General features: G+C 38.9%; 1 protein-coding gene across 2 annotated transcripts in view; it reads right to left on the bottom strand.

The window, feature by feature from the left end:
* Positions 1 to 5770: 5770 nt before the first annotated feature.
* Positions 5771 to 16817, bottom strand: part of lrrn1 (leucine rich repeat neuronal 1) — a 30716-nt gene continuing 19669 nt past the window's right edge. For both annotated transcript variants that reach the window (XM_044350245.1, XM_044350246.1), the window contains one exon: positions 5771 to 8926. In XM_044350245.1, coding sequence (XP_044206180.1) covers positions 6600 to 8753 — 2154 coding nt within the window. In that variant the 5' untranslated portion in view covers positions 8754 to 8926 and the 3' untranslated portion in view covers positions 5771 to 6599. The remainder of the gene's footprint in view (positions 8927 to 16817) is intronic.

Genomic DNA, 16817 nt, shown 5'->3' on the forward strand with positions numbered 1-16817 from the left:
ACGCCAATGTGATGTTGAGGAGATGCTGACTCAACGGTATGCACCAATGCTAAAAACACACATAAATATAATTCAACAAGATGAAAACAGCCATTCTAACAGCTCTTTGAGGCTGTGCTTACTGGCACATTGTTGCTTCATGGCTGAGGGAGCATGCCTTCAGTAGGGGGTGTTGGGTGCTGCCAATCTCCCCAAATAAAAAAGGAAAATTGGTTGGTTTGGAAATGTGCTTTAGTCATCAACATGCCCACACTGGCATAGCACAGACTTGCTCCTCATGACAATACCACACTTTTAAAGTGCTGCTGTTGGTTGAAAACCGCATTTGAACTTTTTGTTTATGCTGGGGAGGCCATCTGAATCCTGCAGCTATGTGGTGCTTTGAGAAAAATGTTTGTATAATTTTAACCATGTTCACCATCTCAGTTTTACATAGTAGCACACTAACATTTACTATTAGCACTCAATACAAAATACAGCTTATGCTGATGGTGATGTCATTATTTTTGCATGTATTTGGTCATGAACCAAAGTATTGGACAAATTGAAATTTTGACCTGATGATGGTGCTAGATGAAAAGTCAGGGGAACCCCAAAGATATTACATTAATCCTCAGGGGAACATTAATGTGTGTACCAAATTTCATAGCAAAGCGTCCCATATTTGTTGAGATATTTCATTCAAAATCACAAATGTCAATCTACTAGTGGATATAGAGGTAAATTCAGTGGGATTCATCCACTGGGGATCATGAATGTTTGTACGAACTTTTATGACAATATAGCCAGCAGTTTTTGAAATATTTCAGTCTGGACCAAAAAGGTGGCCAACAGACCTATACTGCCATCCCTAGAGCCATACACAGTCATAAAAATACTTGTTTGTGAAATAGGAAACTAAATTCTTCTGATAATAACAAATTTGCCAAAGCTGCTTTTGCATGTTTTCCCATACAAATTACATGTTTTACCATACAATTTGATGAAGGTCATACAAACCCAAGAGTTCCAACTTCACCACCTTCTGCATAGCATCATTCATCAAATGCTCGCTTGGTAACAAACACTTGTGAGTAGTTAAATTTATCTTTGTATGTGTGAGAGTTTGGGAATAATAAGAGAACAGGTTTACAGGTGCTGTCTCTGCAGAGCAGCCAGTTGCTCTCAGGAAGAGGTGTGAAGTCACACCCACACTCTCTCAAGAACAATTAAAATAACTACGGCAAGGCTAGCGTAGGGTGCGAACTACCAGAGAGAGCTTGGCTCCTCTTAATAAGACATGAGCTCCCCTGAAAACATGATTTGTGAAATTCTGGGGAGTCTCTAAAATATTGACAATATGCTATTTTGCCATGCATTTCTATTTTTCTGTATCTTCATCATCATGGATCATGCGTAAAATTAGGCTATTATTGATAATTCATGCATAAGGGTCACTAATCACTAATTCGCTTTAATAAAGATATCGGCATGCATACTATTCTTGCCATCACCACTGAAGCATGGCAGCGTTATATTATAAACTTAACTCACTTTAACTCAAAGATCAGAAAAAAAAACTTTCTTAGTCCCACTCAGTCTGCATATTACTCATATCTCTGTTTTGTAGTCAGGAAAACAAGCTTCCTTGTTTTCAAAAAGAAAACAAGGAAGCTTACTCGCAAAAATCCCCCCCCCCCCCCCCCCCCACCCCCTGATAAGAAATATGCATGCCTCCTCATTCACTTAGATAACCAGTCTATGTGAGATGACCTGTTGTTGAACCTTGCTGATGATCAACTGTATTGTTAAGAGTGAGACTCATCACATCGTACAAACACAGGTAGCAAGGAGTCAGCCACTCTGAGCCATCAAAAGCTGAGTGCTGCGTGGATTACAAAAGGCAGTGAAAAGCTTTCGGCTTCTCTCACCATTGTTCCAGGTACTAAGCTGCCTAAGACTGCACTCAGCTTTGAGAGAGGCTCTTGTATTTTTTTTATAAGTAAAATTATGGTTTTGACTTAAAAGGTGAAACTGCACAGCGAAAGTCCTATAACTGTGACTGTGTGTTTCTCAGCCGGAGAAACTGGTTAAATAGCCTGTATGTAGCCTGAAACAAACAGGCAAATTATGAGAACAAGGTCATTTTAGTTTACTTAGGTTTTTTTCTTGATTGCAATGGAGTATTAAATACAGCAGAGAACAGGTGCCATGTTGCTTGTTGTAACTGTAATGACTACCGATATTGGAAAAATGTCTGTCTTGTTTATGGATGGTCTGGACACTCTAATTGGTCATAAACAACAGCATTTCATGTCATTTCTTTTTCACTGACTGTTGGCATTCCCTTTAGCTGACCCTGAAACTGGGTGTGTTGTATTTTGTGCTCCTTTACATCTCATGGCATGGATCCGGTTAGGGCTCAAAACACAAACTGTTTTGTAGATTGTCTCATTTATCATCTTTTCCACTGCTGATATGAATATGCAGATCTAAAAACACCACATAACAGCTTTGTGTTGACATAGAGCACCAGAAGGAAAGATCCCCCAAAGGCACCCATATCTATATTCTCATGACTTATTTAAAAAGAATCACATCTACTCAGTATAACAGCATCACCAGCAGAAGAGCTCTGTTGCTAGAACTGTGCACAGGATAACAGTTGGACTTCATTTGTATCCCTCCTCCTGTACTCAAAGCTAAACCACTCCCTCATCCTCTCTTTGGTTTATCCTTACTTAAAGCAGGCTCTAAATGGATGGAGAGCTTCAGGTTTTGGCTCAGTCTTGCATTCTGCCTTCTTATTGGACAGAGATTAAATTATGATTAATATCTTAAAGTGACTGCAGCACGTATGTTGTAAAACAGCAGAAAATGGAGACAAAAAGTCCCCTAAGGCTGTAAGCCACTGGGTGCTGAGGCCAGAAACAGACAGGTTACAAACAACCCATCATCAATTCACCACCAGTGTAGAAACATACTTGAATGAAAATTGATGTGGGTATGAATATGTTTGTATGCTGCATTATTTCTAAGACTGTCCCATTTCTGTTACTTGAGATAACTCAGAAAAAAACAATTAGAGTATATTCAGTCCTTGAAATGGAGGTGATCCAGTGGCTCACCTTGAAACAAGAACTGTGTAGATATTTGCTTAATGTTTCCAGCACAGTATTCATCCTGTCTAGAGCAAAAATTTTATGTAGTTCTTCTCAAGCATGACACAAGAGAAAGAAGCATGAAGCCCAGTAGAGGAGTGCTTTGTGCCATTATACTTTACCTTCAGCGCAAAGATGGGGCTTTTTTCGCTCCACACCTTTGAAAGTGTACATGACTTCTCTCACTTGGCTGCCAGCACCCGCAGGTGGAAGGAGGGAGGGGTTGTCATGGAAACAGGCCACTGGGATGGGACATGGTGCAGGCTCCAGCACAGGCTTTGAAAAGCTTTCATTGATAGCTGTCCCAATGAGCTGATTTCCGGTCTGTTACTAGGCTACCCGCTGAGTCCATATAAAGGCTTGTCCGCTCCTTGCAGATAAAAGGACGGCAGTGGATTTTTCAAAGTGGCAGTTTCAATGCGCAGGTTTAACAAATGCCAGACTACTGCTGCTCTGCCCTCCTCTGTCCATCATTCTCAGCATAGGACACAGGTCTCCCTGAAGGATCTGTGACATTCACTGACATTTTTCTTGCAGCATCTCCTGACATCTCTATGCACAAAGAAAAGCGGTAGTGTGAGAGGGTGTTTAACCTATTACATCACTGGCATTTCTTGATGTACAATGCACGCAAAGCAAAATCAAAGCTCAAATAAGTTACTGACAGTAGTGTGACATTAGAGTCAAGGGACTTCTGAGATCTGTAATGTATAATGCCTGATATATAATGTGTATCAGTAACACTTTATTTGAAGTATAAGCCTATTCAGTTTTTAAAAGAAATGTATAAAGCCATTTAAAAATCATTTAAAAATGTATATCATATCATAATCTACTGTTAAGCAGACATAAAGGCTTTCAAAATTTTATTAGTGTATTTGTCAACAGTCACCTTCTCCTATGACGCATGTGTAACTGGTAAATAAACAGTTAATAAATAATTGATAACATATATACAATATATATACACATATGTGCGTCATAGCTGTAATCATATTTAATGATATATGATCACACACATATGTTACAGTGTGTTTTTAAAACATTTATTAACTGTTTATACACATGTATAATGCAGTCACAGGCGGATTTAAAACTTTTTTATAAACTTATTTAAAAGTCACAAAGACAGAGCTTGCAGGTTCAGTCTTGACCTTGAAAATAGTATGTAACAAAAAAAAATCACTCAAGGGCCACTTAAAAAATTTAGATCTAGAGGTATTAGCTGCATCTCGCAGAGAATTTTGTTCAGTTGTCATGAGAGTGCTTATATACTGATTATAAATGTCTGTTTTGTGTAATATTCCTGCAAAGAATTATATAAAAAACATTTGTTATTCCCCTTATTAAAATAACTCATCAAGGTGGCACTATACTGTTCAGGTATAAAACCCATATAAAGCCCAGATACACTATTATATCAACCATCTTTAAAAGAACTTACAATATTCTCAGTTTGATTACACCTTGTTCTACAAAACTATGAGCTCACCTATAACAGTCAATGGTGATATTAAAACAGCTGCTATGCACAAAGCAAATCTACAAATAGCTTATGAACTGTCCATTGTTTTCTTCACACTGAGGAATATTTGTCTCAATTCCAGAAATAATTGAGGAGAAGAGAGCATGCAGGAGAACGAGCACATTGTCAGTGGAGACTAAATGGGGATCGTTTGATTGCACCACAAAGCCCAGAGCTGTCAGTCAACACCAGAAACAACAGAGCTTCTGGCTCCCACTGGAGATCTTCTTTTTCTAGACAGTGAGCCACTGAGATTGGGATTTGCATTGTGTTGGAGTTATGGACCTTGCAGAGGCACTGATGGGTTGCAAGTAACTCAACGTCAGCTTTCACATTACTGTATCACTAGTTTTTACTGACAGAGATGAAAAAAGCTACTTATTATGTTACATTGAATAAAAATCCAACATGGAAATTTGCAGTCATAAACGTGCTGTAAATTCCATACCACATACAGTGCTAAATGCTGAGAATATGAAACATTTGGCTGATTTATTGCACGGTTGCTTGGTGCCATATAACACTGCCATCTCTACTTGCTGTAAATGTCCATTATCCATAATCACCATCTCCTTTGATCCCTTCTCAGCTGCATTATAGTCTTGTGGCATATGCCATATGTTGCCTTCTTTCTTTAGTTTTACAATGTAGAGGTGTGCTTTGTATAATAAAACAGACAGCGAACAGGATGTGACAAAAATGCAGGCCCTATCCACAGTCTTGGTTTTATGAGTGACTAATTTCTTTGTTTTTGAAGTTACTGTATGTTCTCTGAGGCATTTTGTGCAGTAATTATATTCTACCGGGACTAGAATTTAAATTATTCTCTGATAATTGCTTTGCAGAGGCAAACACACTGCAGTTTGCGTCTTCCATTCTCTCTCTATCAACACTAACACCTACAGCTACGCTCATCACACTGAAATTAATAAATTCTAACATAAGACATGAACATGATGATTTTCCCTGCAATGACAATTTATGCTTTTCAACTTTTACTTTCAACCTGTAAATGTCTATTTCTTCAAAAATATTTACTAAATATAGAGTATACACAATTAACTATACATACTGTATATAAAAATGAAACATGGTGTTGAAATCATGGTTTAAAAAATATGAGGAAAGAAGATTTTATTTAACTTGCTCCTCAATAAACATGTTTGTGTGTGTAAACCACAACAAAACCAGTGATTGTAGACATATTCTAGCAAAATAAGAAAAGAAATATTTAAGAAATTTAAAAGCCTTACATCTATTTACCTAGTTTATAACATTCATATTTCTATTGCTGGTTTACAGTAGTTTCTCTGCAAACACAAAGTCTAAATCAAACATACTGTTTATTAATGTACAAAAAGTAAATGAAATCATAGCTGATACAACATTACAGAAGAATTGCTAACATTATTCAATAGACAGTATATCAAGTCTAAACGTACTTTGTCAGCTTATATTTGAGTTGATAGACAAATTAGTATATATATTTCAGTGCACAACAGTCAACAGTAAAACTGTTTTACAAGAGAAAGAAAGATTGCAGTCTCTAACAGCTCTGCCAGAGAAACAAGTCAAAACGTGTGGGATTTCAGCTTTTCCTTTGTTCACGCATACTGAATCCGTGACAATACTCATGCTGTGTTCATTAAAACAAGTACTAAAAATAAAGCAAAGTGACTACTTAGTCCAGTAAGCTAAACAAAGCTGCCATATTGTGTGTCAAAATGGGCAAGAGGTAAAAAGGCAATATGCTAAACTAAAGATCGGAAATGTCGGTTCATCGTTAGCTTCAAAGTCTGAGAGAACCGAAGAACACAAAAAGGAAACATGAAAGAAAAAAAAAGACTTAGCTCACTTTTACACAAAGAAGCAAATATGTATATTTGTGCTCCTGACAGAAACATGTCTCTGGATGTCCAAACAGGTGGGAGCTCTCACCACATGTAGTAACTGCGTGTGGTGTCCACCTGGCTAGGTTTGGTCTCGGAGGAACCCTCTTTCTCCTTCTCACTGTCTGCCTCCCACAAGTTGATAAGAGGAGGGTACAACTCGTTTAGCGGTATTGATGAGGTCTTCTGCATATACTTTTTCAGGGAATGATGATAGTTTTTCCTCTTCCACCTCTTAGCAATATACACACCCAGAGATGCCAGGCTGATGATTGCAAACATTGTTCCCATAACTGCTGCAAGAGCAGTGTTTGTCCCTTGGTCGGATATTTCCACAGCAAAAGTTGCTTGCTTTGTTGTCACATTTACGCAGGACTTCTGCGTTTGTTGGTGGATGTTGGAGACCGTGAGGCACACTTCATACTCAGTCGCTGGTTGTAAATGCGTAAGGTTGTACTCGTGGACATCCACAGGTACCCTGGCAGTGTAAGTAATATGTGGGTTGTCTATTTTCATGGTGGCAGATGACCACTTTAAGTTAGAGGTCATTACATTTGAGTTTACTTTCCAGGAGACCAGGATTGAGTGGGACTCTGTCTGTTTGACGTAGATCTTCATAAGCTGAGTGCTGTCTAGCAGAGTGCCGTTCACACGTATGGCTGTCACTCTTGTGTCAGCTCCTTCTGAATTTTGAGCCACACAAGTGTATCTGCCAGAGTCTTCCACTTGGATATGAGAAATTCTCAATGTCCCTTCACTGCTGAGGCTGTACTTGTCTGATAGGGTGTCCATCATTACCTTGTTCCCCATCGGTGTCACCCAGTAGATTTCTGGCTCAGGCTGGGACATGGCTCTGCAGTCCAAGTCCACAGTCATGCCAATGTCCAAATTGAGGTGGTTGGGGAAGGTATCATGGGAAATCATTGGCAAGCATTGGTTTAATAAGTCCTTCTGCAGCACCTCCCGCACATGCATACCCCTGACCTCTGTTGGCATGGCACAAAACATGGACAGGGGTTCCATGAAACGGACAGTGGTTTTGTTGGAGCTCATCCACTGGATGACACAGTCACAGCGAAGAGGATTGCTGTGGATGCTGATCTCACGTAGGTTGGGGAGAGAATCCACAGTGGACTGATAGAGAGCATTCAGGGCATTGTTGTTCAACATTAGACTCTCCAAGGCTGGGACATCGCGAAAGGCCTGACGATGGATGTAAGAGAACTTGGGGTTGTTTGTAGCCTCCAGCTTAGTGAGCTCAGGAAGATTGTCCAGACTGTACTGGTCAATAGAAACCAGCTCACCCATGTTGTTTATTCCCAGCTCTTTTAGTCTCAGCATGTTCTTGAAATCTCCTTCCTGAATCTTGTGTACTGGATTTTTGTTCAAATCCAAGAACTTGAGGTTAGGTAGTTTCTGGAGGGCTCTTTGAGGAACGCTGACCAGCTTATTGTCGTAGAAAGAGAGGCTCTCAAGATTGTCAAGTCCCACAAAAGCATTTCCAGGGATGTCTGTCAAATCCATCCCAGCCAAAACAAGGCTTCTCAGGTTGCCCAGTGGCTTAAAGTTGAAGTCCATTATTCCAACAATGGGATTCTCCCCAATCATGAGGATCTCTAGATTGGGTGTAGAATCAAACCACTGGCTATTGATGGTCTTGAGCTTGTTGGAGTTGAGGTGAAGCCTTAGCAGGTTGTGGAGCCCAGAGAAGGCATTAGCTGAGATAGTGTTGATCTGATTGTGGTTAATGTAGAGCTCCTGCAGGTTGCTGAGGTCCTGTAGACAGTAATCGGGCATTTCCGTGATCTGGTTCTCTTCCAGATGAAGCGTGGTGAGCTGGGACATATTGGTAAGGCCAACATCCCGGATGCTACTGAAGTTGTTCTGGGACAAGTCCAGCTCAGTGAGGTTGAAGAGCTGCTCCAGCTCTTCACTGGTCCTGGCAATGTAGTTGCTCTGTAGGAGGAGAACCTGAGTGTCACTTGAGAGGTTCCCCGGGATGCGTGTTAGGCGCAGGTCATTGCAATCCACAGTGATAGCTTCTCTGTAAGTGGACTGGGGGGTAAACCAGGGTCGGATCTCACACACACACAGCTGGGGACACTCATTGCTCTGGACGAAGGATAGTCCTATCGATACCAGGATCAGGCCAGCAAACACCTGGCCTAAAAAAAGGCAGTCTAACCTCCGTCTAGCCATGCTGGGGAGGGACAGGAGGAGGGGCAGATGACTCTGGGAGAGAGTGTGTTACAGTCATCAACCAGACTTTTCACTGATTAGGTCTTCCAGTCCAGTGAAATGGTCAGAGGTTGAAGCCAAGGGAAGAATTATAGAGAGAATTTTACAGCAGGATCTTGGAGCAGCAAAATAATCTGGAAAAGAGAGACAAAACATACGTGTCATTATACAGAAAACATTGTGTAAACCATGTTTACAATGACAGAGTATACATAATTATGTTTTTGTTTGTAACAATTATGGAATTATTGCATAGTCTTTCATGTTTCTTGTAAATGTAGTAATTACTTAAGATAACAGAGTGACTAAGAACAACAACTGCTTCTCCAGTATCCTTGTGAGACTGTTAGTTATGTGCAGCATCAACAGTTTTGAGAAAATGCAAGTTCAGCTCATTACAATGCATGCACAAAACACTGCTCTGAACTACTTGGAAACAGATCAAATTCCATTGAGGGCTTTCATCTATTCAACAGGCCCATAAGGACTCGATCATTAGCTTCTCCGAACATCATTAAACACTATGAGATATTAGTATGTGCCATGCCTCAAAGAAAGCAAAAAAAAAAGATGCACATCTTAATTTTTAATGCGACGTCTTCAGAATTCTGAATTTAGGGCAAACATGAAAAAAAAAAAGTTTTCAGCAGGCCTAGGATTTTTTTCCAGGATGACTGGGTACAGATGAAAGATTGTCAAAAGTTTAAGCAGCATTCTTTAACTCTAAGAAGACTTCTGACTACAGATAGGGATTCCAAGAGAGGGCTGGGAGAGGACTAGAGACCCTGATATAAGCCAGTCGCTTGGTTTAGCGAATGGGAGCTCCTGAGAGGTGCAATGGGCATCTGCTAGCCCATATGGCAGTAACGCTTACTCCAATGACTTGGAAGACAAAGCATTCATTCTGGCAAATAATAAACAGCTTTTATTAAATGCCAGTGCCACATTTTAAACCCTTCACTGTGTATGAATACATAGGCATTACCATCACATCACTTTTATCTAGGGATGGAAATGTTGATCGGTCAGTCGGTCCACCACTTTGGTCCAAAATGAAATATCGTAACATCTATTGGATTTGTTGTCATGTAATTTTGTACAGACAATTTTGAAATGTTTGATATTTTTACAGACAGAGGATGAAGCCTTATTAACAGGATTAGGTTGCCAGCACTTCTTTAACAAACCCATGCACTTGCAGTATCTTACAGCAGCAATTAAGAGATCCCATTACTCAATTAGGTCTATTTACTCCCTCCCAGTATAGAGCCATACGGCAGCATCACAGCACCATGACCTTCTCCACCACACAGTTTTATGGTCAACACCAACTTAAGAAGATAGTGCTTAAGAGGCTTTCAAACAAGAAAGCTGACTAATTCATCTGAATGCAAACTGCCTGGCAACAGCACCAGGGAGACAGCAACACATCTCCTCCTATACTAGAGATTCCCTATGGGACAGGGCGGAGCATGGGTGAAATAGGGATAGTACTGTATCTAGTCTTTAAGCTAAAGCACTGTATATTGTGACAATTGCCATGCCACTCAGGATTAGTGGATGGAGATACTGAAGTGGAGATTAGCTGGGGGCAATGCACTGGATTCAAACCCAGAGGAGAGAAACAGGTCACTTAGCACTTTAATTAAAAGCAACATATCACAGGAATGAGTGCTAATGCATTGGTAATCTCATTATGAAAATAATGATTTAAGTGCTTTTTTGTAATTTTGTCAACAAAGAAAAACAACTAGAATATTCTGTCCCATTTCAATATTTTAAATAATTTCATTTCATTACAGTTTTGACAAGAATCTTGTATAAAATACAGAAGTTTAGATATTTCCATATTTTTGAGGGGTGTGCCCATTCTACAGCAACACAACCATCCCATAAACAGAAGCTTAAGAGTAAGTTCTTTTATATGGTAATATAATGTGTTCATTAGTGAACTTCAGAGGTGCTGGAAGGCAGAATTTGTTACGTCTGGACAGAGCCAGCCTAGCTGTTTCCCCCTTTGTCCAGTCTTTATGATAAGCTAAGCTAACTGGCTGCTGGTTGTAGTTTCATATTTAGCATACACACATGAGAATGATATCAATCTTTTCATCTAAGTCTTGGCAATAAAGTGAATAAGCATATTTCCAAAAATGTTGAAAACAAAGAAAGAAGAATATTATTAAAAATTGGACTTGATTCACATGATTTTCTTTCAGAAAACATATTTTTAGAAAACACAAGATCATATTCATGAGGTTACTGGAGCCCACGTATCTGTATTACCATGAAATGACTTGCTTTCAAACTGCTACACAAAGATTGTAACCATTGTAACCAACATACAATTTTCTGCTCTCACATCCTTCTCTCTTTATTTACCGCAAATAGAGTTAATCTTAGATTCTCCCTATTTGGTAAACAGTAACAGCTTTGTCGGTACTCCCCTTTATACAATGTAAGTGTATTAAGAAGTTCTGATACCACTGACACACAAAATATGACACACTTGTCAAAGTAAAGAATGGGTTAGCTCAAATGTTTTAAATGATGTAACTTTAAGTACTTAAAAGAAAAAAAAAGATCAGTGTCAACATCCTGTTGGTTCATTTTGCAACAACAAACTAAAAGCTGCCTGGGACATCCTGACACAGGCTTTACAGGTCCATTGTGATCAAAGTCCCGGAGGCACAGGAAATCTTAAAACACAGCAGGTGGAAGAACATTCAACAACACAACACCAAAGGCAGGAAGGCAGAAAACGGAAGACCCAGAGGTTTTAACCACAGCCATCTTTGAACCTGTGAAAGGGATACTTGAAATAAATATCACAGGCTCAGATATAAACTGAGTCGTCTCAGACACAGTTTATCAATACCTGCTGAAAGATGTGAGGTCACTTCGAGTTGCTTTGTTATATGATGTCTTTGGCAAGTAAGACCATAGTGACACACAACTCATATGTGGGACAGGTGTCAGAGCTAAAAAGGGATTAATACTGAACTCAGAAATGGATTAGTAATATGTAAATGTATCAACTTTTAGACAAAGACATTTATTTTCTATTAGTCTACCTACCTTGCAGTGACTTAGTCCTTGAGTTGACCCTGATTTCATTCCCACACGCTTCAACATCTACCACCTATCCTAACCTAAAATTCATACATATTCATTTCATGCTTTTGACATATTTTAGTGTCATAAAATGATTCTGAATGACTTTCTGTGCCAGGTTCTGCTGGTGATCATCACCAGTGGCTTAATGCCAATCACCACTAATGGAGCAGAATCTTTGATTACCAAAGATGATCTTAAGGTAGTCATGGTGGTCTTTAGTGTGATGACAAATTAACTTATTAATGCTAATATGAGGTTGTCACTTACTCTCCAAATTTCAGATCTTGGTAGTGCTGCTTAATGATACATTTCCTGTGGTTTGACAAGATGCATTAATGCGTATCTTATGGTAAGGCAGTACTTTTTATGGTTCCAAAGGAAATGAACTGAATGAGCATTTTAATTTTCATGGGCAGGTCTTAACGACACCTGTGCAGAGCAGCTGCATGTCATAAGGGCCTATTGATTGAGGGACAATCTAGACTATTTATCCATCCAATGCACTGGTGATTTCCATTATACCTCCACAATGATAAAGTATAATATTGTTAAGATGTAACTGAGTATCTAGTAATTCATTTATTTATCCTTTGTAAGGGGCTCCGGCATCTGCTCTATCACAGTCATTTGGCAACACCAGATGCACATTAATTAGACATGGTCTTACTGAACACATTTCTAATGTCTGTTGATGTGATACTAAACCCAACGTAGCTATCAGTCACAACCTGTTACAGGCAACACATAGACACTCTCTCACTGTATTTCAGTTACTTGGGAACCATCCAAAGACTTTGGCCACCACATCAACAAACTTAAGTTTCTTGAGCCCAAAGTGTTTGAAAATTACATTTGATTACTCTACAATACAGTCCTCATCAAGATTTCTAATTGGGAAGTTTTTTTGCTGAAGAATTACCACCTACCATCTATAGCTTTTATGTAATGGCAATGAATGTTTATTGGCTCCGACACACCACTGTCAAGAGAACTTGCTTTTCCTCAATAAAAGCCAATAATACGGCAGAGATTTGGATTCCAGAAAGTATATTCTAAATACTTTTATTAACGGCATGATTTGGGCCTGGTTGGTTATATTGAAGAGAGACTGGTCAGTATTGCTAGAAACTACAGTAGATCCTAATTTAAAGGTACCCATGGAGTTTTCGACTTCTAGAGCAGTGTTTTTTAATGAGCAGGTTTGCACCTTTAATGGGCTACTGCCAAAGCTGGGCACCCTTTCATGGAATGATTGGGTACAGGTAATGTGAGCAAATATACTGCCATTTTAACTCTGACCACATTTGACAGCCATGAAAAGGCTCAGTTTCATTTCATGCCATGAAAATAGAACCCTGTCATTTCCATTTGAGACACTGTCACTTTTAGAGTGATGCTGATACTCCATGTGTTAATTGTGCATCCTGACATATTCCATTTGCATAAAGCTCAAAGATGTGACTTCTGAAAGACATAATCTAAAAATATCCAAACACCTCTGTAGGTGGTACAGTACAAATAGTTTTCTCATTAATTGCCAGCATTACAGTAGCTGATCACCATTTTACCATCAGTATTAGGAGATAGGAAACTGACATAGTGCCAATAGAGATGTGTGGGAGATAAATCCTGACATGCATTCATCTAACAAGCAAACTGGCTTTAAATGAAGATCTGAACAATCTGTAGACAGCAAGTCTGTGATGAGTACTGATGAAAACAGACATTTTTTTCCTTTGCAGCAATATTTTTCCCTGAATACTCCATCCCACTGAATAATCACTGTTGATGTGTGAGTGATGTAAGATGTAAAAGCACGTCTCCATTTCTAAAAACAAGATAAGGTCTCCCTCTGAACCACTCTAAGTGACTTTTAAGTCCAAGGCTCAATTTTCAAATTCCTGTCCAAGTCTGTCTAAGGACGCTCAGGCTCATCGTCAAGGAAATCCCTCCTTGAATGCGATAAGAATTGAGTGTGACATGAGAAAATGAAAATGTGATTTAAACTGGATAACAAGACTCTTGCATTCGGGGTTCTCTCGGGAGCACCTTCTCTGACAGCACGTATAAACCTGCTTGCCCAGGTTTGCTTTTGAGCTTCAGTTTATTCATGTGCACATGTAAAAAAAAAAAGACAAGATAAAACAAAAATGAGGAAAAACAAATTACAGGTGGAGCAGGTGAGATAAACAACCCCAGTGAGCGTTTTAACACATCTTGTCACAAATGAAACAAAATTGAGGTGAGAAAAACACTCAGACGCTGAATTAGACGACAGAACCTGAGTGACAAGCAAATGCAATAAGGTGTAATATGTTATATCAGGAACAGGCTGGCATTGTGACAAGAAGTCTAAATAAAGTGAAAAACAAAATACATCTCATATATGAAGTGAAAACTCAACATTCTTTCCATCTCTGCTCTGCATCCATCTTACAGTAACTCCAGAATAAATAGATTTAAAAAAGCATATTATAGCCTTATGGGAAACAATATCCAATCAGACTCCAGCAGACTCATAAAACAGTTACACCTCCCTTGGGAACTATAGTCATGCAAGCTATAGTTATTATTTTCATTTATTTATATTTTTCCTATGATGAGGGAATCAGGACTTTTTTTCTTCACTGTGGCCAGTATGAGTTGTTGTGATCCCTTCAGTTGTGCTCACATCTGCCTCCAATGCACTAACCACCCCCTCCCTCCAGACATTTAATACAACACACTCCATTTTCTTGTAGGACTCTCAAATAAGCACATGTTGAAAAATGTGCTCACATTCCTTAAACAATGCATGTAGGAGGTTTAATTGTTCCTGCAGGACTGTGGCTGCCCATACAGAGTACAACAACAGTGCTAAGTAGAACATATTGCGAGGGAAGAAACATTTACAAACATACTGCCATTACAAGACATGTACATGCAGACACACTGCTAGATTTCTATATGAGCAATTGTGAGCGTGCCACTATAGAAACATGCTGACTGGTTTCAGATTAGATGACTCACTTTAGGTTTTCCCTGGTTGTAGACAACTGGGCCACTTTGTCATCAGCAACACTCATGGTATTGATTTTACAGAAGCTTGATTGCTGCACCTCTCAGGCTAGTTCACCTTCAACCAGGAAGCGTACAATCTCAATTGACACTTGTGGACCTCAGTTCCTCCACTGACTGATTTATTTGATTTGTGATAGACTGAAAGTCTGAATTATACAACTGCTTATGAGGTATCATGGGAGGAAAAACAAACTGCAATCCAAATGTAAACAAAGGGTTGCATCACCATAAAAACCATCAAAGGACTGACAAGTCTTTTAAAGTGCAGAATAGCACAACAACAACATCTAAGTTATTAACATTTTCTGATACTGTTAAATATTTATTCACATTAGACTTCTTTAAAATGTGTGAGTAAAACAGGCCTACAGCTTCATCTACAATCTGCTGAGAACAGAAGAAAATGCTGTTTTTCATCAAACTCTGATTTACAACTGTAATTAATTAATTGATTTTAGGGATGCAACTAACCATTTTCATTATCAAAATTGTCTGCCGATTACTTTCTTAATTAATCAAAAAGTTGTTTGGTCTATAAAATGTCTAACCTGACGCACCAGATGGTTTGTCACACAGAACTATCGGAGAAGTCGTTCTTGGAAACTGTTTGGAAAAGGGCAGGCACTCAAAAAGTACTTGGCAGGTGATTGGATGAACCATCTATCACCGTCTAACCCTGCGAGGCAGCTGGATTCACAAGATCATGAAATCAGGTGAGAATCAGGTGAGGACATGGATTGGTCTGAACCACTGATGGTTCAGATACAAGCATATAAGTTGAAGCCTGACAAGATGGATTCTTACATGATCTTGTGATGTTGTGATCTCGTGAATCCAGTTGCCTTGCAAGGAAATAAAACTGATTTTTGCTAAAAAAAAACAAAAAAAAAAACTTAAACAATTAATCAATGAATAAAATAGTTCCTGAGTAAATTTCTGTTGATTGATTAATCGATTACTTGTTTTAGCTCTAATTTTTAACATAAAATTTATTTTTCTAGCTAAAGAAGGTTAAACTGAACCGCATGAAAAGGTTATTATAAATACAAGCTTACATTACTTTGATTGGCCAGATAGTTTTATCCAAAACAACTTAAAGGTATCTTATGGAGTTTTTGACTACTAGTAGTTCTATGGTGCAGTGTTGTGAGGTTTTGTTTGTTTTTGTGCACATGCACAAGGACACAAATGTGTGATAGAGCACCAAGAAGCATAGTAATGTGGTGGCTTTGCTAAATGCCGTTTTGGTGAGTAACAGTAATAGTAAACACAACTTTTGCTTTGAAACCTTACAGGGCTCCTTTAAACACGTCCCTATAAAATGACAAATTTTCATATTAGGAGGAGGGGGGTTGGTTGGATGGCTAGAGAGATAGATGTATGGCAAAAAGTAGGTAGGTGGATTTAGCTGCTTTAGTGTTTGTTTCCTGTTTCCAACTGCAAGTCGGGACAGTTTTAAAAAAAAAAACGTAGTGTCGATTGTCGTGGTTTTTAATGTTGCCATGACGACGAAGGTTGCATAACTTTAAGAAGTAATTTTACACCATGATCTTTCCCTAACCAAATGGTGTTTGTGCCTAAACCTAACCAGACCATAACCACAGCATGGTCACACCATGAAACATCATTATTTTTTTATAATTACTGCTGATGGTGTTAGAAAACACTCTGATGGGTTGTTCTGGAGCGCAGGTACAGTCGACCTGTGTGTTCATCTCATCATGCAGATGTGCTGTAAATTCAACCCGATCCCCAAAAAGAAGGTCAATATTGGACAATTCTGCAAAACCCTAGATTACATTTTAATACTAATGTTTTGCTCTTTCTACAATCTATGCATGACAACTACAG

Source organism: Thunnus albacares, chromosome 4, assembly GCF_914725855.1.
Source record: "Thunnus albacares chromosome 4, fThuAlb1.1, whole genome shotgun sequence".
Classification (NCBI taxonomy): Eukaryota; Metazoa; Chordata; class Actinopteri; order Scombriformes; family Scombridae; genus Thunnus; species Thunnus albacares.